The sequence below is a fragment of the Macadamia integrifolia genome, chromosome 9, assembly GCF_013358625.1.
Source record: "Macadamia integrifolia cultivar HAES 741 chromosome 9, SCU_Mint_v3, whole genome shotgun sequence".
NCBI lineage: Eukaryota > Viridiplantae > Streptophyta > Magnoliopsida > Proteales > Proteaceae > Macadamia > Macadamia integrifolia.
The window spans coordinates 6,845,736-6,871,609 of record NC_056565.1 but is presented as its reverse complement, the minus strand read 5'-3'; the positions used below and the strand labels follow the sequence as shown (position 1 = coordinate 6,871,609).

Genomic DNA, 25,874 nt, shown 5'->3' with positions numbered 1-25,874 from the left:
AATATAATTGATTTCTTAGAAGTATATGGCTAAGGAGAACTTTTCTCTATTGTTTTTTTTTTTTTTTTTTGTAATATTACTCAAGTTGCGTTTGATAACATTCTAAAAAAATATTTTTAGAATTTTTTAGTTCTATGGGAACGAAAAAATGGAATAAAACGTTTGGTGTATTCATGGTATGTTTTGTTTTAAATAAATAAAAAAAGGTAGAAACGAGAATTGATGGAACGACAAAAGGTAGTTTCGTTAAAAAAAAAATGGCATTTTGACACCAAAATTGAAATTTATATTTTTGACACGAAACGTCGTTTTTTGAACAAAAACGTTACCAAACGCAGCTTTATTCTATTACACTTTTGGGAAACTAGTTTCTGTATATACATGTAATCTTGCATCCAAACACAGGGGCAAAACGATCACCACATCTCCTAGTCAATGCCATCTGTGCTCTAATTAACGAGGATGCTAGTGCAGGGTGATGCTCTCAGATAGAGAGCACTTTCATACACTTTTGCGTCTGGTAGTCACCTGAAAAAAAAGTTTTTGGAATTTTTTCGTTTTACAGGAATAAGAAAACAGAATCTTTCGTTTGATGTCTATGATATTTTTTTTTTAAATGAATCGAGTAGAAAAATGATAGAAATGAGAAATGATTCTAACATGATAACTATATTCCAAAATTTGAGTTTCGTTCTAAAATAGAATTTTAACATAAAAACGAAAAAAATTTAATTTTAACATAGAACGTGGTTTATGAAAGAGAATAACTACACATAATTTTATTTCTTAACATAATTTACTTTACAACATTACACATGTAACTACAAATGGAGCCATAAGCTGTTCTTTGATGACTCATAGAAACACAACCACCACTGGAATATACCCTACCACAATTGGACTGGAGTACTTAGTGCTTCGCCTAATTATGTACTTAACTCACATCTTATTGGAGGCAATGGGGTGTTTTCTTTAGTGGTAACGTGAGTATTCAAACTTCTTTACGATTTGATGTATTAATTGTTTGTCATTGCCAAACACAAAAATTAAAAAAGATGTGTAATATTTATATTATTTTATCATTGCCGATGTGATTACTCATGTAAGAGCAACTTTCTTAGAGCTATGTATAGGGCTGTCCTAATAAGCTTGTTAGAATGGACTAAGTTTATGTCACATGGTGGATTGGATGAACACAGAATTTTTATGGACAAGTATTCGTCTAGATCCTCAATTCATTTCTCGAGTTTCAATTCAAATAGAGTTTTTTTTTAATAGAAAAATAAAATTTTGAAAATCAAAGGACTAGAAGAGGGTGCATGGACTTACATGAATTGCTAAAAAATAAGGATGCATGTTTATATATGGGAAGGTATTTGATTGAATTAAATCTTGAAATATGATAAGTGATTGCTCCAGTCCTAGATTTTCTATTCAATGATCAAAATTACCACATCATCCTGCCACATCGCTAAAAATTAGTGAACCACCTTAATAAACTTATCGGAATGACCTAATGAATATTTGAAATATTAGTGTATGAACTTTTCTATATGATGAATATCCATTACAAGCCCCTTATACTTAATTTGAAATTAGAAACTAAAGAATACCATTGCTATTGATATTCTCTTGTCAATAGTTTAAACATTGCACCCCATATGCTTTTTCTATTTAAGAAGTTTTTTTTTAGTGATTATCAACTATAATTATGGATCTTATTGAAAAATAATAAATAATATTAAACATAAGAAATAAATTTTAATTCACTTTATCAACCATATTACTTACATTCAAATAAATAAATAAAAATGACATAAAGGGCTAACAATGAATCTATTTGATGAGTTTAATTGTTTAACCACGACTTCAAGTAAAATTTTAAGGTACGTAATTATAATGAAAAATGTTTCTATTTCATTTTTTTCCGAATATAAATTTGGGCAAAGCAAGAAGCCCCTTGCTGAATCTAAAGAGGGGGGGGGGTGTGGGAGGTTTATGGGGTAGAGAGAATGAGTGTGGGGAGAGGGACAATGAAATGGGTGTAAACTTGCAAGTGTACTCCTTCGAATTGCCTCTAACTTATCCTATTGACTCCATACTTCTCCATTAATTTCAGTTACTTATAACTAGATGGTGTACTAAGGAAACTTACAAGCTAATTAATTAGATGGTGTACTATGGAAACTTACGAGCTAATTAATCCATTGCAATAATATTATTAGGGAAAAAGTTCTCTAAATCACTAATGGAGTATACATTAGCACTTCTCTCTTTATCTTTCTTCTCCACATATGAAATGATGGTACCTTTCAATATATGATGCCATTTTATCGTCTCTATACCACTTTCTTTGAGAAACATCTCTTATTATAATTCTTAGTTCAGCATGAGATCTCATGAGAGCATCATCTGATGGAGAAATGGATAATCAGAGAAAAGAGAATTGGACAGACAGAAATAAAGAGTAGATGGTGAGACCCAGCAACTATTGTGACTAAGTCGTCTCTTGGGAGCCATCAGACAAAGAGAAAGGACAAAATTTAATGTGAATTATGAATAAGCACATGATAGTAACGTGTCCATAAAAAACAAACACATAAATAACGTTTGCAACGTTGGATTTGGATTAATCCATTCCTTTCACCTTTCAAAATCATGGACACACAATTGTTTTGTTTATATATATATATATATATTTTATTTTTTTTATTATATATTTCAATGGTTGCTTCCACTATGGAAAGACCCGGACCCACATTACCAGTGGACACATGTTTCCATCCGAGAGGAAGTGTTAGGTCCGTATCAATATCTATTATGTGTGTTCAATTATAAAATTTATGGTATGATATAATTTTTTATTTTTTATTTTATTTTTTGTTTTTGATAATGGATAAAATATAATCATAGTTTGAGGAATTGGAATTGAATTGTTGATTCTGATTGATTTGAATTGAGTTTGAATTTCGATTCGGATCAATTTTGATCAATCCTAGTCAATTCCAATTGAAATCAGTTTAGGTCAATTAGGTGTTTGATTCCGTTTCTTTGAATGTAACCCTTCTAACTTTTCCATGGGTGGTCTATATATCTAAGTTGACTGTGAATTGTTGAGTGGAGACGTTGGGGTTTATCTGTCCATAAAAATCTAATCTTATCCAATCCAATCTAATCTAATATGGTATAAGGTAAAATGATGTATATGAACCATTTGACTAAATTACCCAACAATTATTTTGGGTATGTAATATTTAATGGAATTCTTATTATAACCATTAATAGTGCAAAGAAGTTCTAACTTTAGTTTTAGCCCCTTTTAACAAAGGATTGTTTCAATGACACCTGTATAGGTGTATTTAGAATAGACACATTTATTAATGTTTGATCCTTGTCTTATTTTTAGAAGTTTCTTATGTTAGACGTGTAAAAAAGTTCCAAAAATCATTTGAAAGCAACTTATTATTATGTCATCATCAAAAGTTATCATTGTCATTCAGATTTTATCAAGTATGCATGTGAAACGACTGTATTTACCCTCAATGGAAAATGTTGTGTTATCATATCTCACACCCCCCACCCCCCAAAAAAAAAATGTTATATTAAAAAGACAAAAGTATACGATTACAAATTATTTGATACCTTGAAGGAATCAATAGAAATCTCTTTTTATAAGAGGAAAGTATTGTTGTAACCAAGATTGGTGAATAAAACTCGTAATAATAATAATAACAATATATATATATATATATCCATTTAATATGACCTAATTTTTTTTTTAAGTAAGGTAAGTCTTGTCATTTCACATGTTTACTCGAAAAAATATGCAACTTTTAGTAATGATGGCTACAATTTTGAAAACTTTTTCTTACACTTGTGTTAAAATACTATTGGTAAGAAGACAAGAGGTTAAAAAAAATTACAATTTTTCACTTCACCACTTTTGTGACGAGAAGATGCACCCTTTAAAAAACTCACTTCTTCTTTCAATGATGATAAAACAACATAAGGATCGAGTTTTACTTCAGCCACGATGAACATACATTGGCATGTTTAAATGCACATGGGTAATGAGAGGGTATTTAAGAGAACACACTAAAAACTTTGTGAACCTTAGAATAAAATAGAGAATGTTCCAACCTGATGGAGGAAAAATTTATCCATAACATAATGACAAAACACTTTTAAATTATTTCAAAAATCATTTTCACTTCAATTTATATAAATTCTAAGAAATAAAGCAATCAACAATAAAAGAAAATTTTAATTTCTCAATTCACTATAGTGGTGATGGCAAGAAACACACAACTATGACTTAGTGACTTCCACAGAAACGATGGAGAGGCCCATTCATATGAAGAGGATAGAGAAAGAAAGAGAATATTTTTCCCACTACTAAAATGCTTTTAAACGTGTAGAAACAATAAAATGCTTAAAATGCTTTTAAACGTGAAGGAACAAAAGGAAAAGGATAAAGGAAAGAAAAGTTGTTTTTGTCTTCACTGTCACTGGTTATTATTAAAGACGAGTCCATAAATGAACGTGGAAATTAAGATTTTGGTGTGAGATAAGTCATTGGTGGGCTTACGTGTATAGGGGCCTTATAAACACGATTGGCTGAGCCATATAAGTTTAAAATCAGTGGCCACACCATTTGAAATCACTGATTAATCCTGAAATTCTCAACTCAACTCAAAAAAATAAAGAACTCAGATGCTGCTGGAAACCAACATTAGAAATTGGGAATTTTCATTTGGATGGTTATAAGGGTAATCTTGGATTTTTAAATTATAAGAAGAGGAGAAGAGGTTGAATTTACTTTTTCAAAAGAATCAGAATTATAAGACCATGGCTGCGTTTGGTAGTCATTCAGTTTCAGAAATGACGTTTCATGTCAAAAACAAAATTTTCATTTTCTGTGTTAAAATACCGTTTTAAGACCCCCCTAAAAAAAGGGTATTTGGTGAATCTGTTTCAAGAATGATAACCCTAGTTTTTTTTTTTTTTTTGAGCGAAACTGAAATAATGGAACAAGGTTTTGTCGTTGTATCATTTTGTGTTTTTAACTTAAAAAAAAAACCCAAAAATCACCAAGTTGACACCAAACGCGTTATTCTGTTTTTTTGTTTCCATAGAATGAAAAGACGTAAAAAATGTTTTTCTGAATGACTACCAAACACAGCCTATGAGTAAATATAGGTTGAGTATAAAAGAGTGATAGTAATTAAAACGATGATCATTCGGTACAAAGAGGTTTGGATGAAGTGTGTAGGGTGTAATTTGGTATTGGAATTGGGAATTCTTCAAGAATTGACAAGTTAAAACCAGGAAAACTTGGGATCAATTCGTTCTATTATTAAATGAGTGGAATGATTTTACAACGAAGAGAACAATCAGGAACCAGTTGAAATCGGAACTGCTAGGACCCACTTAAGATGCAAATTCATTTATTTAGGGTAAATCTTTTATTTAATAGATATGTCATAATTACTAAAAAAATATATTTATATTTGAGTGTTTTGAGACTTAGGGTCTAAGATCATCGAGGAAGTGAACCGGGTTATGTTGAAATTAAAAAGAAACTCTTATTTGAGTAGTAGAGAATTTGGGTGCCCAGAACCATTAAGAACTGAAACCAAAACCAGACCAGACCATTATTAAATGGGACCAGATCCTAGTTTTGAGACTGTTTAGTATAGAGGGGATAGGTTGGCTACTGGGTGCATATAGATCGATTCCTTTTCTGTATGGGTGCCGATGGAGAACGCAATTAGGTTATCTGATTACTGGTAACCCATTTAAGCTGTTTCAACAAATAAAGTTTGTGGTTAATAAAGCTTGAAAGTCATATATATAGACTTCTTCTTCTATGGCCGGCAATTTGTGACCCCCCACATTAAACAAACAAACAAACAATAGTGTCAGTATTCAGGTAAGGCGTATGGGTCAGTCAGTAGGAGGGACCATGATTTATCCACATTGGTGTGATCCAAATCATATTTGAAATCCATAGATTGGGATCCATGTGGCCAGCCACTAAGGTGGCTGGATTTCTGCGATAAGGCCAACTATCACTGAAAGTGGTTATTTCCTATCAGGTTGGTTACTCTAGGAAGATCTAATAATTAAGGACCTTACTCTCTCTAGAAGAAGAGAGAGGGGACATTGGTGACAATTATTTCATCTTTGGAGTCATTTCAGAACCAAGCTTCATCTCAGATTTGAGGGTTCTAGAGGGATTCTCTATGTCAAATCTACCTCAACCAATGTTTTCAGTTCAGATCCTTTGTCGTGATCTGGTTCTGCTGCCAAAAGGACCACAACCCAAGATTTTCCACCAAATATTATGCTCTTGATTATTAAGTTCCAAGTAATGTAACTAGAAATTATATGTAGCATATTAATAACTTCCTCATATTTTGCTGTTACTTTCTAAGGAACTGTCCAAGAGGACTTTACTCACGAATATTAGAGAGGAGGGGGTGGGGATGATAGAAGAAGGGGGAGGGGGGGAGGAGGAGAAACACATCTGACAGAAGTTGATCCTTAGACCTACCACACTCTTGACGTTTACTCTACAAGCAGAGGCTACAACCAGTGCGCTATGCACTGGATCCACGACAATAATTTCCTTACATCATTAGGAAATTATATATCTTTCACCTTCAGTAGAGTAATAATTTACTTATGAATTTTAAGTTTCAAGTAGTGTTTAACTAGAAAAAATTATATATCTTTCTCCATAGGTTGCCTTTATCTCCAATTTTTTATATATTTATCTAACCAATTTGGGCAGTTAATCTTTACATGCTATCACATATTTGAAAATTTGGACATTTTCAACTGTTAAATTGAAAGCATACCCTTCACATTAAGTTTATAAGCTGGCTAAGCCTTTCTTTTCCAAACATTTAGCTTTTTCAAAACAATTTTTCATTCTAGGGTACAGATTCAGCAGGGCTCCCTCTGATTTGAAAGAAAGTGAAAGGAGAGTGAATGACAGTAAAACAACCAAATAAAGGAAAGCTTCTCCATCAATATAAAAACTGAGTTGGTAATTAACTTAAATACTCATTAAATATAGTAATTTAATTTTAGGAAGGTGGTAGCAGCATCCTACTTAATATTGAAAGATCCCGCCCAGTGTCCCCCTCCTTCCCCCACCACCTTCCGACCCGCAGGAGTATACAATGACAACTTCCGGACACTCATGCCTGATCATGAGACTGCCTGTTGAACATCCCGATGGCACGTTGCTCCAACCTGAGCTAATTCTTCCGAGGAAATTCTGTTCGTGCATTCTACATTCATACCCATGATATATATTATACAAATATATGATGTATTATACCCATGTAATAATGGATGAAAAATCCAACCTGCTCAAGCTCTCTGAGCAAAAACCATGAACAATACATTAACTTACATGATATGCCCGAATTGTCAACTCTATCCATGATGTTTATGTTGCTTTGCAAACTACAAAACTTTTGATGATCTATCATAATTTTAATCCAAACAGAATTTTTAACCTTTGGTAAGCTATAATAATTACACAACTTAAACAATCTATCTCATGTCATCAGAAGAAACAGTTTACTTACAAGTCACCATCCAAATAAACAGCTGGTAGAGGAAGTTTCTAATACTTCCGAAATGTGAGATTTAGACGTCCAGGGCGAAGATTTGCTTCTTCATCCAGAAAACTTGGAGCTGACTTGTGCTTAATACATGGCACCCCATGATATACATGCCTTGAATCACCTCCAAATATAAGCACGTCACCAGATTCGAGAACAACTTTCTTTGCCATTTCAATGTCCCTGGTGTCTCCATACAGAAACTCCGCTGAGTCGCCAATGGAGAATGAGACGACAGGTAACCCTTTTTTCAGACTCTCTGGAGTTTCATCTTGATCCTGCCACACACAAGAAGAAGTCAGAAAATAATTTTAGTGTATCATGGGGCAATTAAAAAAAATTCAACGGTTATCAATTCATTTGCAATTGAAACTCCTGAAACATCTCGAGTGGGTGTTTTGAATGAAGGAAATGGATGACAATATAAACAAAGACATCAATCTATTAATCTTTGAAATATGGGATTTATGATACTGTATCAACTAGGACACTATAACTTCCAAAGAGACACTTTTACGAACCAGTTCTCTCCATTACTTTATTGTTTCATTCTTCCACCGCATAACAAGAACAAAGTGCTACATTTATTTTTAAGAGATCCTAGGTCAATAAAATTTTTTAAATTCAATGATAAATCAATAACACTAGTTTGGATATTTATTAAAAAAGGGAAAAGGCTGGGTATGCCGCCGGTATACTCAGATCTGTGTCTATATCTCTCTTCCTCCCTATGGAAAAGTCCCCTATGCCTCTCCCATCCTAGCCCTCCCATTGTTGAACTGCTAGCTCCAGGAAAGCCGCCGGCATACCTAACCTCCTCCCATTAAAAAATATTTAGGACTTGGAATTTGAGTTGGATTAATACCCATTTAACTCAAGCTTTCAACTCATGCTCAACACAGATTATGCACACACTAAGCTGTACAAAAAGAAATACAATTGTGTCCAAAAGGGTCAACATGACTACAGACTCTACATAAAACAGAGAATCCATAAAGCAAGCAGTCAACAGAATGCAGGTTGATGCAGTGATTGGAGTTCCCTAAAATATAATAACAATTTTGGGGAAATTCAAAGCAAAAAAAAAAAAAAAAACGAAGCTACTTGCATCAAGGATGCAGTGATTAGCATTCCACTACTTTAGGCTCTCTTTGGAATGATTTATTTTTCTATTTATTTGAGCTATTTCTAATTTTACATGTATTTGGTATGATTTATGATATCTATTTTTTATGTAATATAATTTAGAACAAATCAATTATTATCATTTATGCGCAAACCATAAAGTAGCACATGTTTTTTCCACTATTTTATTTAATGGCCATTTTGGTCATTGCACTTGTTTTAAAAAAACCACAATTCCATCCCCTTCTCTCCGTCGGACTCCTTTTCACCTCCTTTCCCTGTTGTCCGCCCCTTGCAACTCTCTCAATGTTTGTCCGGCCCTCCCTGAACTCAAGCAATCCTAATCAAACCGAGTTGCCTAAAGTCTCTAGTAGACAATAAAAGGTACTTACCGTCTTACATAGAAGCTTTATGGCAAAAAATCCTCTGTGAGAAATGGCTTAGAGAGCATCATCTTAATAGAGTTAAATGAGGTGGCGCTTTGGGAAAGAGACTGAGAGATTATAACGTTATACAGTTAACCAAAGCTCTGGTTATACAGTTAACCTATGTGCTCCTTGTTTATATAAATAGCCTCAAAGCAAGCACAATTTCAGCTAAGAGGCTGCGGTGTATGCAGCAATGGTGTCAGTGGAAGCAACAAAGTTGGCTCAGCTTCCAAATCACATTTGTGTGAAGGTGACGGCGGTGGCTGAGGCAGCAAAGGAGGTGGTCATATCAGCAATGACAGTGGCAGAAAGTGTCAAAAGCGGCATAAGCTGATCGCCAAATCGCCTTCTTGTTGCAGTAAATTCTTGTATAGATTGTTGGGGTATATTAGTTTTTCATCGTTCTTTTTGGCTGGACTGATGAGTGATTGATGGCCTCTTCCAATGTTGGATCCTACAATGGACATCAAGTGTTCAACAAAGTGCCTCAACCAGGGTCGGTGTTGTTGGCTGCAATCATGCATGCATGCCTATTGTAGAAATTGTTTTGAAAAATAAGAATGCCAAACATATTTTTATTTCATAATTAATTCCATATGATAAGAACCAAATGGGTTTTGCATTTGGATCAGAAATTTTTTTATAAATTATTTTTAATAAATAGTAAAGAAATACAAATAGAAATTATACCAAAGAGATCCCTAGTTGTTGGTTTAAGGTTCAAGTCTCTTCTTCTTGGACCTTCTTATTAAATTTTTATCATATGATTCTGTTTGTATTACATGATGGTGTACATTTTCAGACCAAAGTGGAAAAGTGGGTATTTTTATACCGTTCAACTGCTGGACAGCTCCAGTTGTGTCCAATGTCTTAATAACAAAGAAGTCTCTCTCTCTACAGGTTCTGGGTTTGTCACAGTTCTGATATGTTATACGATTCTGTCATCTTTTCTTTGATATGAGTTCTAAATTGATTAGATTTGACCTTGTCATAATGCCATTAGGATTCCCTTTTATGTCCTGATATAGCCATTAGATCTTGCTGGAATTTTCAGCAAAGTTTACACCTGTCAAGAAGAGAACTCAAGTTGACCTGACAGCTTCATTCTGTCATATTGATTTTCTACCGAATCTGGTTGTTTGTCTCTGTTTTCGATTCTATTTGTTACTGTTTTGATTCTTTAAATCAGAATTACACTAATTAATTCTTTAAATCAGTATTACATTACCCTGTTTTCTGATTCTATTCTATTTTATCCCCTCTCTAATATTCAAATCCCGAATAGTATATACTCTCTAAATTTAATTCCTGAATTGTCCTTGCTCCTGTTGACTTACCAAAAGGGGCCAAAAACTTCAATTTATTTACAATTTTGCCACTATACCCTTAACTGGAATTATCTACTACTCTTTTAGGCATAGTTAACAAGGTGCCGGCATCCAGGCATCCTTTACTGGAAGGGAACTTTGGTCGCCTAGGTGAGGCCTTGTTAGTCTCGCCTTGAATTTTTCCCTCCAAAGCCTAGTATCACCTAGACACCATGACAACTATGCTTGTGGGCCCGTAGTGATCATAAAACAGGTTTTGTGACTTGGGATTGCATCATTCCCAACAAGAGAGAACTGGTTCTTATTGTTCACTTTTTTCTTTTCTCATTATTCTTTTCTCATTATCTACTTCAGTATGCTATATTGCTTCTTCCCCCCCACCCCATCCTGTTTTATGGAAGTATTTATTATTTAATGACTTTATATCATACATCCAATTACATATTCTAGTCCTTTTTATTGTTAGCATATGCTATCATATTTCTTGTTGTCAACAAAGCACGCCTAGGTATCAATGCTTTGTCTCAAGAGGTCCAAAGGCCAAAGCAACAACTCAAAAATTTGATAACTTGTAACCAAAAGGTAACAATGAATACAGGTCAATTGAGTCAAGACATTTGTTTTAACAAAAATAAAAAAATTACAAACATCAATAAGGAGTGACATGGTGCAAATAGAAGGTAGAAAAAGGAAAAGTGGAACTGTGGAAGCATGGTTAAGTATCGGAATTGGATCAGGCATAAGGGCTGCCATGCATCTGGATCTTCCTATACTTACAAATTCACCAATTTTTGCATCCAATGTTGACTAAAATCAGGCTGTATCAGAAGATACATATCAAGATTGACAAAGTTGGGTCCCACCAGGGACATGGCTCCAATAGAGTGGAATCATTTAACAGGACTTATACAGGCAACTCAAGTTAGCCGGGATAAGGCTTAAGTGGAGTCCATGGAGACTTTACAGATACTACCTAACATGAATTCTAAGTTCCTTTCATGTAGAGAACTATTAACTAAACTTCAAGAGTTGAGAACATGACGAAATCTATCTTTGGGTTCAGAGTTTTGTCATCTTGAATGCTTGAAGCTATGTTATCCTTTTCATTGAAAATGTCAATACACGAAATCTTATAAAGCAGTGAATGCAGAAAGTAAGTCACAGACCTGATGTAGACCAAGTCTCCCATTCTCTGTGTAGAAATTGACAATACAGACGTCTGGTGACATACCAGGAAGTACCCCTTCTTCATTGGTAAGTTTCGAATCTTGCTTTAAAAAGGCTTGTGAATCTTGAATTGCTGCTTCAACCAACTGCTTGAACTCAACAGGAATACTGGGTGGGCATGCATCATCAATCAACCGACGGTCTCCATATGATCTCGTTTCAGGGTCCCAATTTTTCCCAAGGCACATCATTCGCAGATGTAGTTTGGCACCATCTTGGTAACTAGGTTGATAAAATCCTCCAGGGCCACAACCCAGTTCCCGACACTTCTTTATAATATTGATCTATAAAGCCACAGTAACATTTATAATCGGAAGTAAAAGGGATGCAAAAACAAATAGCACCAAGTTACCACAATCATCCACAATATGCTCAATCATATTGGTGCACTAGGAGGGACAGGTTTGGCAGCAGCGATCAAATGTTTCTATTGAATTAGCTCCCCAGCCACAAGTAACCAACTGCATGGGGGTGTAAGATTGTAGGTATGTCTTTTTTTTTTGGGGGGGGGGGTTGTCACTAACTGGATGGTTCAACACAGAAGAAAAATACACAATCCACATCATAACATTTTGCACAATATATTTATGACCATCCAGAGTCTGCATTAAATCAGATAAGAGACACTAATCTGGTAAAAATCAATTTTCATACAGATGAGGCTGAAATAGTTGAATGGCGAGTCACCTTATGGCATATGCAATAAGTTAACGGTTCTCTTCTTCATTCCTCCCTATTAATGTATCTAATGACCATGAATTTTGCAGATTAATATGGAATGCAGCAGCAGTACCAATATTTGCACCAAGAGAAAAAGAAAAGAGTAATAAAACTTAGGAGCACTGCAGGAGATAGCACCTGATCACTGTGACTAATGTATTTCTTTAGAAGCACCATTCCTTGCCTCAGGATATGTTTTTCACCTCCATCGGAGCACTGTCGTTCTTTCCGTTTTTCTTTGTTTGTTGCATATAAAGAAGGTTTTAGTGCAAATGGAGACACGCTTTTGCTTTGGCATATATCAAAAGGTACCACCGTGGTTAACAGCTCAGAATGTTCTGTTCTATGGTGATCTGCTGCCTTCTCAGAGGATATCGTCTCATGACGATTTTTCCCAGCAGGGGAAGGTATGTTCCTGCTATAAAGCCTATCCCGCTGGTTGCCAGGAGCTAAATTAGGTGTGTGTGATTGGTGTTGACTCTTATGCAGTGTTTGGGAAGATCTGAACCTGCTACTAGAATTATCATGCCACTCTCTGTCATCAGCAGAATCCACCAATGAGGAGCTCTTCGGCTGTCTCAAGCTACTGCCCACTGCTCTGTTTGGTGAAGTACAATCCTTCTGAGTTCTTACAGTATTTGGTGATTTGTCTTTACCAACCTGAAGCAATATATGCTGATCCTGCTGGTCAGTAACAGGAACTGTAACTGTTGACTGAGTACAATTTGAACTGCTATTTGTTTCAATTTTAATTGTTGTCTGAGTACACTTTGAACTGCTATTTACTTCCCTCTCTGGAGAAGTTTGGACATGCTGTGATCTTCCATTGGTACTGCCTTCATCGATAGAAGCCTCATCTGGGAGGTTACTAGAAATTCTGCAATTGGAATCTCGAATATCATCATCTTTAACATTAGATCTATAGCCCTGTCAAATAAGAGCAAATGTTTCAGAAAAAATTACAAGAAAGGAAAAAATATATATATATATATTTAACTCAAATAACCTGCCAGTACATTTGGGATGTTCAATTCATTTTCTTCCCCTCTTTTTTGATTGCCCCTTGACCCTCTTTCTATAAGTAGTAAAACTGAATTGTTGATTAATAGATGAGTTATTACCAAGCAAAAGCGGTTGGTTGTCAGAAAAGGGGTATAAGAAAAACTGTGGGGAAGCATGATAAAAAACTTAGATCAAGAAATCAGAATTCGAATAATCTTTTATGATATGATGAAGTTGTCCCCAATTGCTCGCTGGTTGATGAAAGCCTCCTGTTAACAAATTAAGTTCTATCTTAAATATCTCCACCTAAGGGAACTAACTCCCACACCTTTAGCGTTTTAGGGTTAACAATTTGATCTTGATCAGTAAATATCTGGTTGTAACTTTGAATTCGTCGTGATGGGTGAGCAACAAGAAGCAAGAAAATGGGCAGATGCCATTTAATCAAAGTTTGACACTATCTTCAATTCCGTAGACAATAATAGAGTCTAATGATCCGTTTCATGTGTAGCAGATGAAACCAAATACATGCCAATCGTGTTAGCTGTTACGGGTTTGAAGCAATTCAACATTGTCGCTATAGAATCTCATACTCGTATTCAGATTGGGTTTCTGCTATTCCAGAAATTAGGCACACAGTTCCGATACCTACCTATGCGAGATTGTATTCTACAAGTTTCCTGTGTGAAAAACTCAAAAGAGGAATGGAAAAGAAGATGAAAGACTTACAACTGCTCGACCACGACCACGACCACGACCACGACCACGGCCACGATCAGGGATGTTTTGGCCACTGCCACGACTTGTCATCCTTCCAAGAGAGTAATGTGCGAAAGTTTGGAGGGAGAAGTAGGGTTTCAATGGACGAAAGGCACTAATAGTCACAGAACGAAGGGAGAAGAGCAAGGGCTGGGGTCGGTGCATGAGAAAGTGGAGGAAAAATTAAGAAAGGGTTCAGTAATCACTACGACGCTTAGTAATTAAGCTATTCGTTAAGCGTGAGGATCAAGTCCTCGTAAGAGAATATTTGATTCATATATGCACTCCATTCAAAATAAAAATCAATTAAATGAGGAGAGAGACTAAGGCTATATTTGGTAGCCAAGAGAAGAAAATAAAAGAAAAAAGAATCTAGAAAAGAAAAGAAAAATAAATAAATAAAAAAGAAAAGGAATAAATGGTGAGAAAATAAAAAGAGTATGTATGTTTAGTTATCAAGAGAAGGAAATAAAGAAAAAGAAAAAAAATTCAAAAAATTTTGAATTTTAAGAGAGAGATAGACATATAGGAAATTATTGTGTAATGATTCATTTTTTGTCTTATTATGTTTTCATATTTTCTCATGTTTTCTTGTGTTTTTGGCAAGAAAATTTTTGGGGGGGCAAAAGAAAATTTTACAATTTCCAAGAGGAATTTTGAATTTGAAAAGAGGAATCTTCTTTTGGGTGAAGACCGACCAAGTGCAAAGAAAAATTCTTAATCCAAAGAACAAAATACAAAAGTGTAATTTTTTCTTTTCTTTTCTTTTCTTCTTTTGGCTACCAAACACAGCCTAAGTGAAATCCAAGTGTGGATCAAACACGGTACAAGAATGATTATACAAATTCACAAACCTTTCATGCTCCAAGCGGTCAAGCCTAGCATAGTAGTATGGGATTAGTTGTGGGCTTGCATATTCAAGCATAGTTCCCAATTAGATCATTATGCGGGGGGGGGCTATGAAGTATTAGACCAAATATTGGGCAGTTAATAATGGAGATGTCAATCGGTTGGTTTGGTTTGATTTCGGTCTAGGAATGAGGGAGACCAAAATCAATCTATTAAGGAACTTCGATTTTCGATCGGTTTCGATTTTGGTCTGGTTAGGTTTTGATTTATTTCAATTTTTCAATATCGAGTTAATACCAGTTTAGATTGGTTTATTATTGGGCTTGAACCATAATAAAATCTTACATTCATAACTTATAGTGACAATATTTGATAAAAAAATATTTTAAATTTATGATTAAATCATGGTTTATCATTGTAAGGGAAAAATAACTAATATTAAAACCAACGGATAACAAATTACTAAGAAGATAAGTAATATTGAAATCGCAAAATTAACCTTATTATCCAATCATTCATTTAACCATCCAACTAGTTTTGTATAGTGAACAACGAATTCAATGGAAGCATTATTACAATTTACAAATCAATTTCTCTATTCATAACTTAATATTCAATGATTTGTAAAAATTCCCCTAAAAAATTTATCACTAATATTGTAAAAAATGGATAGTCAATTCACCAATTTATAATCTCATAATAATTTTTTTTATCGGTTTCATTCGTTTGGTTATTGGTCAGTTCAGTTTGGATCGGTTTTCAACCGGTCCCAACATACCTTAGTCCAAATATTGGATCGATTTGGTTTGGTTCGAGTTTTATTGCTTGGTTTTATGATTTTTATTAGTTCAGACTAGGCTTTGACACTCCTAGTTAAGAAGGCTTTTATAGAGAAATTATATCTAGCAGAGAGTCAAAGATGAAGATATTAAGATGAATGTGTGGTAAAATTAGAAAGGATAAAGTTAAAAAATAGCATCCGTTATGCAAAACTTCTATCTTTTGTTGGTCGCCTTGAGTTCATTAGATCAGCTATACAAAACTCCTATATTTTTTGGTCTGGGTTTTTGGGCTTTCAGCTTCTATCTCTTCAAAGATTAAATCTCTTATGGCTTCCTTCCTTCGGAAAAGTTAGGAGAGTGCAAATTTTCTCTATCCCATTAGTTGGGGTAAGGTATGTCTTCCAAAAAGGGAAGGGGGTATTGGTCTTCGTAGAGTTAAAGAGTGTAACATTTCAAGGATTGTTAAGCTTATCTGGAATATTGTCTCTCGTAAGAAGAGCATTTGGGTTGACTGAGTGTATTTTAGATACCTCAAGTCTGACTCGATTTGGACTATCCCTTATTCTTTGGATATTTCTTGGGCCTGGAGAAAATTTTTTTAATATAGGCATTTTGTGTCTGAGAAAATTCGATCTTCTATTGATGATGGCTCAAACACATTTCTTTGGTTTGATAATTGGCATCCTAGTGGTGTCCTTATTTTAAAATATGGTGACAGAATCAAATATGATGTTGGTTCAGATAGGTTAGCTAAGGTTTCCTCCATCTTGAGAAATGGGAATTGACTTCTTGACCCTGGTAATTCTCTCTTTCATAGAGGTTTGGAAGAAACTCCCCAATATTCGCTTTAGGCCTAGGGGTAGTGGGGATTCTGTTCAATGGGATAACTCTATTAATAATTCTATCAGTTCTATTGCTTGGAATCTGGTGCTCACTAGAGCTCCTGTTGTTCCATGGTTTAGATTTATTTAGTTTAGTTCTTCCATCCCTAGGCATTCCTTTACTACTTAGAGGGCTATGACTAAATCCCTCATCATTCAGGAGTTTCTTCTTCAAAGAAATATGGCAATCTCCAATTACTGCCTTTGTTGGAATACTATAGAAAGTGTAGATCATCTTATTTTCTCCTGTCCCTTTTTCAAGTCCGTTTGTAATGGTATCCTCAGGAAATGTTGGCCCCTCCCTAGAGTTATCATTTCTTTTGACAGAGAATGGAGGTGGATCTTAAAAGAATTCAATGGCAAAACTTCTTGTGATATTGTAGGTAAGTTGGCTTTTTGTGTAGCAATTCACCATATTTGCTGGGAAAGAAATAAAATGAGATGGACTTCTTCTTCACGTTCTATTAATCAAATATGGAATGCCATCACCTTTGAGGTGAAGAATAAAATTCTTTATAGGTGTGCTAGGTGCCTAAATTCTTTCAGAAATCGGCACCTTGCTTTGGCTTGGGATCTTCCACTTGTCTCCCCTTCCCCCTAACTTTGATGAAGCCTCTTTTCTTTTGTTTCTCCCCTCCCCCTTCTTTTAGTGTACCATTATTTTCTTGGCATGTAATTTGCCCCCATTCCTAGTTTTTCTTGTATCCCCCTTGATGGTTGTTTTGTCCACTCCCCTTGGTTTTTCATTTATTTGGGTTTTGGCCTTTGGATAGCCTATGGTTTGGCTTTGTATTTCATTTTTTTTTTATAATAAATTTTCATCCACAAAAAAAAAAAAAAAAAAAAAAAGAACATCTTAGAGCTGATTTGGGAGTTGTTTCGATTAATAACAAGCTGTACGAAAGCCTTTTGAGGAAATATGATCATGTTCAACAGAGGCAGGCCTAGGGATGCACCACTGAGGATGAGTGACCTGATTCTGATTAAAAAAACTGATAGAGTTATGTATGCCTAAAATGACCATAGGAGAAGTTGTGAGAAAATGATTTGCATAGTCTAGGGATTGTCCTGAGTATGATGTCAGATAGGGCTAATTGGAGGACAAAGATCCATGTAATTGACACATCTAGCTGAGTTTTCCTGTTTTACTGGTATTTGGGGGGGGGGGGGTTTGACTTTCTTTATATTTTGTTTTTTGTCTTAACATTTAGTAGACCCATTAAATTGGGATAAAACTCAGTTTGTTGTTATTTATTGTTTTTTTTTTTTCAAGCTGGAGTCGCTGGACTAGATATTCTAATTAATGTATAGATAGAACAGATAAAAGATGATTACTAATTGGTTTTGGTTTGAGAAACTGGAAATCGATTAAGTAATCTTCTCCATCACATCTTGAACTGAACGGATAAACATCCTTAATTACTTGCTCAATTGCACTTTATGTTGGTTGATTCAGCTTTCCTTCACTCTCCTTCCTTACTTTCTATGTTTCCTCTTATAGCTCCTTTTAGTAGGATGAAAATTGAAAGAAAGGAAAGTAAGAGAGAGAGAGAGAGAGAGAGTTTCTTACTTTCTTGTAACAAAGGCGCGTAGCCTCTCATTAAGTTAGTTGTTTGATGGACACTTGAACCTCTCAAGTTTTTTTTTTTTTTGGTGTGAAAAATTTTGCTTGCAACATATAATAGAAGTTATTCCATACCACATATAGGACTACAAAGGGATGTTTGGTTCTTTATTAAAAAAAAATATAATAATAACATAGATCGGGAGCTTGAATTCTGCGGATATGTAGATTGAAGAACCTTGCTTAAATATCAATTTTTTTTTTTAAATAAATATATATTAAGTTTTAACTTAAGTAGCGTTGACCTTGTGGCATAATAAAGTTATGAGAATATCTGTTGAAAAAAGAAATTATAGGAAAAATTTAATGGCTAAAAATTTAATAAGAAAATGCCAATGCATGGGAAGGTATATAAATATGTAGTGAGATAATTTTGGTGCTTTTTTTTTGGTAGGAAATAAATTTATTGACAATAACAACCATGTATAGCCAAAAGCCTTAGACCCACAAAGGTCTTGAAGCCATAGAGTAATAATCGGCCAATCTGTCATACACATGATAGACAAGGTTTTCCTTGCCAGAGCGTTGCAACAGAGTTTATAGTCCGTGGACTAATTTTGGTGCTTTGCTGACATATAACTTGCGAAGGGAGGCTAGTAAATACGTTCTGAGATTATTTAACTTTATACAACAAATTAGTAATGCTTGGAAGGAAGCTAGTAACAAATATGGCCCCATTTGGTTGCAAGAAAAATTAAAGGAAAATGAAGTGATATTTTCAAACATAAATAAGATTTCATTGATCATTAGCCCCACATGAATATATCACTAATTTCAAATCATTCCATATATATATATTATTAAATTTCACTTTTCCTCATACAAATATCCCTTGGTTTGAAAAATGAAATAAAAATTACATTAAAAAGTATCAGTACTAAGTATTGTGATATATTTAAGTAGTTCATACAATCATGTGTAGAGTAATGAATACACAAGTTTCCTTTTTTAGGTTTCAAAATTTTCACTTCACTTTAGTTTCCCAACCAAATGGAGCCTACATGTAATTTAATTTGAATATCAAATGGGAAAGGAACAAGACTGAGTTAGATGCCACTAGAGTACCACCTATCCTACTATGTAGCTAGAAAGTCAAGGTACTTGCATCACATATGTTAAATACCATACTTTGATGGCATTGATGGTAGTCTCGCTGATGAAAAAATGAAGAATAATGAACAACCTAAATGCAGAGAACTAATACAAAGCACAAGCAGAGATGACCAATAATTGGTATCATGGTCAATAATTAGTATCAGAGCCAAAGGCACATGTTTTAGTTATTCGAAAAACGTTGGTAGTTGGGGTTGTTGTTACCTTCATCCAGGCATGAGTATGCATATCAGCTTATAACTAGAATCACCGCCAAAATCACAAGTTCTAGTTACTTGGAAAAGTTGGGAGTGGAGATTATTGGTTTAGAACAACAATCCTTTACCCTCATCCAGGCATGAGTGTGCATGTCAACTTATGACATTTGGGATCATGTAGCAATAATAAATTGGTCACTTTGGAGAGGACGAAACAATCACCGACACTAGATTTATCAATGTCTCAGCAAATAATGTAAGGGACTCGTTGGCATCCCCATACTTGCTATATCCACCCATTTTCGCACTCCATGCCATTGTATTCTTCTCTTTCGTATTGTTAAAAACTTAACAAGACATATAACAAATGATAACAACATGAATCCATGCTAAACCCTAAAGCTAAAATAGAACAAAAACAAACTTTACTTTATTGGTGCAGTTTCGACTTGATGTATTATCAAATCGAAACAATTTAACCTAATCAAAACCAAGCCAAACCAAACCAAGCTGACCAGTTGAAACTTCTGCGGCTCTACCGATGTTTTGCCCTTTTTAGATGAAATATAGGATCTATGCTATTAATGTGGATCTTTATTAGACTATACAAGATCATGTAAACCTCTTGCGGTGGGCCCGTCCATAAGAATCCGATAATTCTAATCTAACGGCCATTACTATTCTAAAGTTAACATGGATTTAGCGCAGCCAATATATCTTCAGATCATATTGCAGCAACCAATTAGACACTATTAGGAGGGAGAACAAAACGATGACCGATCCTACATCACCAACATTGATCAATGGTAGCAGCGGGCACCCGTTCCAGAAGGTTAGGTGGGTCCCTATTCGAAATCTATTTTGCAGGCTAACGTGGACCCCACCTAACCAACATATGAGGAGTCTAGGAATGGTGGAGGGATGTGGGTCCCCACGGTCCCACTTAATAATCCAGGACACTCATACCAACCCAACGATTCCGCTACAGTGCACAGTGGTTGGCATTTTGGCAGGGAATTTAAGCAACACTCACCAGACAACACCATTTCACAACAAAATAGATTTTATCAAAAGTGAATGGACTTTTCCAGTTCCATCAATCAACACCGTTGAGTTAGGCTGCTGCCATTTCCTTAGAGAGTATGAAAGTTTCATCCTTTCTATGCCTAAGGCTCTTTTAACCTACAAGGTAGAACAGAATCTCCAATTCTCCCATATAATACCTTATTGACCCTTGTATGGGAGAAAAATATTTCAACCGTCCAATCCATCTGCCATTGCATCTCTCACAACTGCTGTTGCACTTCTTTTTATTGCTCACCAATGTAACTTACCACCTCTTGCATTCCTCTCTCTTTCGATGAAATTGAAACTCTATAAAAACCATTGGAATTTGATGAAAGAGATGAGTAGCGAAGAAATGCATGAAACAATTTCTTTGCTACTCATTGATACTTTCTCCTATGCCACTTAATCTCCTAATGTTTTTTCAAGTCTTAAATCTCTATTCCCATATGGATAGTTATCAATGAAACAAAATCTCATTTATAAATTATAACTATATTGATTAAGATGGAGATTCCATTTCATTGATAAAGAGAATCTCCATCTGCTTCTTTCTTCTCCCCATTGGGCACTACATATGTACACAATTTGATCTTCATTCATTAACCATTACCAAAAAAAAAAAAAAAAAAAAAAATTTGAGCTTCATTTGAAATGTTCAATCTATCTTTCGTATTTTCAAGCACAAGATGGTAGATGGAAATTTCGTCCTCCCGTAGGTTATAGTATATTATTCCCAATCGATAGTGGGGTGGGGAGTGGGACGATGGAGACACCACACCCCGCACTTATGGCCACCTTTCTTGTTTACTGTCCCCTTCACATATCCCCAAAAACCTCTCAGGCTTTCCATCGAACATCTCGAACTCAAAAAATCCAAAAATGGAGTTCTACCAACTTACACTGACCCTTCTTCTCTTCTTCTTCTTCACTGTCTGCGCCTCTAAATCCGATATTCCCATCGGTTACAGAGTCACAGTCCCTGTTCCTTCCGAATTCAATGAGGGTTTCAAAGGAAAAGCATTTTTTATGGAGATTGGCAACGGTGAACCTGATTTCAGGGCTGCTGTGACCGTGGAAGCCATGAATAATCTGAAGAGGTATTCGTGTTCTCTGCAAGTATTTCTTGGAGACACTATAGTATGGAGTTCTAGCCATTTTTCGCCGTTTTACCCGTCGCAGAGGTGCGTTTTGGAGCTGACGAAAGGTGGAGAGTTGCTGTTGATGGGTGGGAGGAGAAGAGTTGGGTGGAGAACCAATTCTTCTGGACAAGGTGTGGAGGTAAAATGTTAGTATGGACTCAGCTGAGTTGACTCATTCAATTCCATAAAAAAAAAAAATGCTTTCTTATTTTAAGTCTCCTTCTGTAGGTTGTTGGATTGGAATTTTTGGAAAATGCATATATGATTATATGGCCGTTACTTAGCATGCTTGTATTGTTATGGAAATTTTGATCCCACTTAAATTATTAAAATTTGGCTTTATGACTCATTTTTGCACTGTTTGGATAGGCAAAAAATTAATTACTGGTTATGTCATGTAGATTTATGGTGGCCACCTATAACTAGCTAGTAGCACTAGCAGGAAAGATCTTATAAACTAGAATAAAAGAGTGTTGCTTTATTTAAAAGATTTTTTTTTTTTTTTTTTATGCTACCCAACTAAACTGTACCTACCAACATTCATAAATTAAGTCCGCAAAGGAAAAAAAGTTAGGCTAAAAAAAGTACAAAATGGAAACCATCAATTTCACACTTGGAAAAAGATCATTATTTTTTCATTCACCTAAAAAATTTGCATAATGGTTAGCATTTAAAATGTTTCTCTTGACCTGCATTGGTTTTTGCTGAAAAAATATTTTATTTGATTTGTTGAAAATTAATATAAAACTATATGAGGATTGGAAAATAAAATAATTTATTTATTTATTTAGTAGCATTGGTGCCAACTGCCAAGAGTACCAACTATAAGGTTTTACTTAATTCAGTTATCTGATGGTCAAGATAGGTGACTTCACCATCTTAGTATCTTGATAATAACAAACCCCTTCTTAGTGTGATTGAATTGTTATAAATAACCACTATCAGTTTGATTTTCTGGCTTGTCCCAGTTCCAATTCTTGATCAATGACCATGTGATATTGTGCATATGTGGATGATAAACACACAAATCCAAATAATCCAGTAGCAATAACTGTCATGACCTGGTACTTGTCAATCATTTTGAATCCTCTTTCTTTCCCTTTTTTTGAAGCAGAGGTTTCAGTTACTAATCACAGGCAATCTTGTTCTAACTGATGCAATGAACAACATCAAGTGGCAGAGTTTTGACTTCCCCACAGATGTGATGCTCTGGAGCCAAGTACTCAAGGCTTCTGCTCGCCTTACTTCTTTCTCAACCAACTCATCAGAGTTGAACTCTTACTCTTTGGAAGTCCGAAACAACAAGATAGCTCTATACTTGAATTCTGGCTCCTGGAAGTATTCTTACTGGGAATTCGGGCCTTCGAGAAACCAAAACATCACTTTTGCCGAGTTAGGATCAGCAGGATTGAAGCTCTTCAATGTTAGACATCGAAAAATTGCTCAAATTTCACCGTCAAGACACGAACCGGTGAGATTCTTAGCACTGAATAACAAAACAGGAAACTTGGGACTCTATTATTATTCAGCTGATAAGAGGAAGTTTGAGGCCTCATATCAAGCACTCAATAGAACATGTGATCTTCCTCAAGCATGTAAGCCCTATAGTATTTGTAATACCCCATCCAACAGCTGTACCTGTATCGAAATTTCAGGATCAAGAGAAGACCTTAGTCCCAGTCTGGGATCTGAATGCAGTAAGGGATTTCCAAGTGAGTTCTGCAATGCCAGTACTGGTCCTGTGGAGATGGTGGAGTTAAATGGTATCAGTAGTAATCTGAGGAGTAACAATCAAATCTATAACATCAGTAAAGAGTCATGTTCGAGCTCTTGCTTGGCCAATTGTTCATGTGTGGCTGCATTATATTCTGCAGGTGGATGCTTCCTTTATGGACTGGTCAGTGGATTGAAACAGGTTGACAGGGGGGATGGGATGAGTTATTATCTGGTTAAAGTTCCCAAGGGAATTCGTAATAGTCGCCGGAAGTCAAGACTGAAAAACTTGCTCTTGGTCATGGGAGGGATCCTTGATGGATTGGTTCTTTTTGTTTTGGGAGGGTTTGCTTTTTATTATTTTGTAATCAGAAAGAGAAGAAAGGATTCATCAGGCAATGACAGTACTTGAAGTTGAGCTTATGCATCTCATCAAAGATTGCTAACATAAGCATATACCAACCCCAACAGCAAAAGCATTTGAGCGCCCCCCCCCCTTCCCAACAAACACCAACCCACACCAAAATCGAAGCCCTAATCGCCAATGTTATCAATCCCTCTGAATTTAAACCCAATCTAATTGTACGAACCAATTCTGCCATGTTCCCCTATTCATGTCCATATTTTATTACCCATGAGAGAGATTTCCTAATAAATACGACTGCACCGATTATCCAGAAATAATGTATTCTTCAGTGGAAAACACTCAGAAGAGCAAGTTATTGTTATAGAAAGCTGTATATAGAAAACCAAAAATAATTTCTTTAATGGAAAACACTCAAAGAGCAAGTTGGCATTCTGAATTCTTCGATCAGAATACTTTGCCACTGGCTCCTATTGGATGTGAAGTGTTGTGAGGTTGAAACCAAAAAATTAATGGAAATTTACCAACTAATACAACAGTAATTGTATGGAAACCGAAAGGTTTAACTAGTCTACTTGAATATTTAGAGAAAAAAAAGAATGACAAAGGAAATACTTCACCTCTCGAGTACTGTTAAATGCCATCGTTTTCAGCTATGCCCATTGATATATTCTACAACTTACTTTTTTACACATCACAAATATTTTATATTAAAAAAGATGATACCTACATTTCTGAACCACCAAATGTAGCATGAAGGAAACAACAAATGGACCAAAAATTTAAGGACAAAAAGGTATATTGGTTAGTTCAAAAAAAAAAAAAAAAAAAAAAAAGTATTTTGGTTAGGAATATGTATGGTCAAAGATAAAGGGTTGTAGCTGGGGTTCTGTATTTCATTACCACACTATACCATTGGCACTGCAATCAACTGTTTACTCAAGGCAACCAAACATAGATCCATCAGGGATGTAATATCCAAAGGATGAACAATGTTCACACATGAACTGAGGAACTTCTCGACCACAAGAAAGTAGGGATCCCCTAGAAATGAACCTCAATGATACTTGGAGCTCCAGTCTTCATCATCTTCATCGTCATCATCTTCATGATGGATGATGACATCAAGATCATCATCTAGAACTTCTTTCTCATATAATGCATCTACATCTTCGGACAGATGCTCAGATTGATTACCCGAGGCACTGCTTTCAACGTCTTCCGCTTCACTATGGGAATGGACTTCATCCTCTTCAGATGTCTCCTCATCGGGATACTCATTCAATGGGTTATCTTCAGCTGAATTTCAAAGAAGATACAAAAATCAAGAGAGAGCATCTTGGCTGTATTTAGAATAAGAAAACAAACAAATGAAGTGTACCATTTGAGTCATCACTCTCATACTCAGAATGACTTTGGCCATCGTAGAAATCGTCATCATCAACTTGAACCCTGGACCACCAGCAAGTATTCATTTAAGGAAGTGACAAATGAAAGAAAAAGAGGAGCCTTTTTTTTTTTTTCGGGGGGGGGGGGGGGGGGGAGTGCAACTATTTTAAAGTCTCTTACAGAGGATATGCATCTGAGACATCAGTTGCATCTGGATTATCGTTCACAGTGTACAAGTCATATACATAACCATCTGTTGATGCTGCAAAACACATGAAAAGGATGCCATAAAACACCATTCACTGAAAGCATCAAAAGTCAAGGAATCTCCTAATTGAAGAGAGCAGGGGGGACGGGGGGGTTATATTCCTAGTCATCTAAGCTGCCACGCCAAAAGAGATAATACATCACCATGGTTTTACCCTCCTAAGATTTTGTTTTCTTAAGTTTTGTTCTACTTATCGTTTCTTTGGTTTCTCCTCACCTTAAAAACTTTACTCTCAGCTGTCGATTCCATATTCAACAC

General features: G+C 35.3%; 3 protein-coding genes across 7 annotated transcripts in view; 1 reads left to right on the top strand and 2 right to left on the bottom strand.

Annotated features, from left to right (window-relative positions):
• Window positions 1-7,362: 7,362 nt before the first annotated feature.
• On the bottom strand, window positions 7,363-14,484 carry LOC122089836. Its single transcript, XM_042659546.1, has 4 exons — window positions 14,200-14,484; window positions 12,607-13,395; window positions 11,688-12,032; window positions 7,363-7,918 (listed from the first exon to the last, which is right to left on the bottom strand). The coding sequence occupies exons 1-4, from the start codon at window positions 14,392-14,394 to the stop codon at window positions 7,643-7,645; spliced, it is 1,605 nt and encodes a 534-aa protein (XP_042515480.1). The 5' UTR covers window positions 14,395-14,484; the 3' UTR covers window positions 7,363-7,642.
• Window positions 14,485-21,451: 6,967 nt separating this feature from the next.
• LOC122088677 (G-type lectin S-receptor-like serine/threonine-protein kinase SD2-5) lies at window positions 21,452-24,022 on the top strand. Its single transcript, XM_042657994.1, has 2 exons — window positions 21,452-22,021; window positions 22,997-24,022. The coding sequence occupies exons 1-2, from the start codon at window positions 21,623-21,625 to the stop codon at window positions 24,005-24,007; spliced, it is 1,410 nt and encodes a 469-aa protein (XP_042513928.1). The 5' UTR covers window positions 21,452-21,622; the 3' UTR covers window positions 24,008-24,022.
• Window positions 24,023-24,627: 605 nt separating this feature from the next.
• The window catches only part of LOC122088142 (RNA-directed DNA methylation 4), a 7,318-nt gene continuing 6,071 nt past the window's right edge, over window positions 24,628-25,874 (bottom strand). For all 5 annotated transcript variants that reach the window (XM_042657302.1, XM_042657306.1, XM_042657304.1 and 2 more), the window contains 3 exons: window positions 25,529-25,610; window positions 25,341-25,411; window positions 24,628-25,258 (listed from right to left, as the gene is read on the bottom strand). In XM_042657302.1, the coding sequence (XP_042513236.1) occupies window positions 25,017-25,258; window positions 25,341-25,411; window positions 25,529-25,610 (395 nt within the window). In that variant the 3' untranslated portion in view covers window positions 24,628-25,016. The remainder of the gene's footprint in view (window positions 25,259-25,340; window positions 25,412-25,528; window positions 25,611-25,874) is intronic.

What these genes read in the sequence shown, in the direction of transcription:
- LOC122088677 (XM_042657994.1), top strand. Translation starts at nt 21,623, where the DNA reads ATGGAGTTCTACCAACTTACACTGACCCTTCTTCTCTTCTTCTTCTTC. An exon ending in CTTCTGGACAAGGTGTGGAG is followed by an intron (nt 22,022 to 22,996) that starts GTAAAATGTTAG and finishes TTTTTGAAGCAG; the next exon opens with AGGTTTCAGTTACTAATCAC.
- LOC122089836 (XM_042659546.1), bottom strand. Translation starts at nt 14,394, where the DNA reads ATGCACCGACCCCAGCCCTTGCTCTTCTCCCTTCGTTCTGTGACTATT. An exon ending in GTGGTCGTGGTCGAGCAGTT is followed by an intron (nt 13,396 to 14,199) that starts GTAAGTCTTTCA and finishes CTTATTTGACAG; the next exon opens with GGCTATAGATCTAATGTTAA. An exon ending in ACATTAGTCACAGTGATCAG is followed by an intron (nt 12,033 to 12,606) that starts GTGCTATCTCCT and finishes GTGGCTTTATAG; the next exon opens with ATCAATATTATAAAGAAGTG.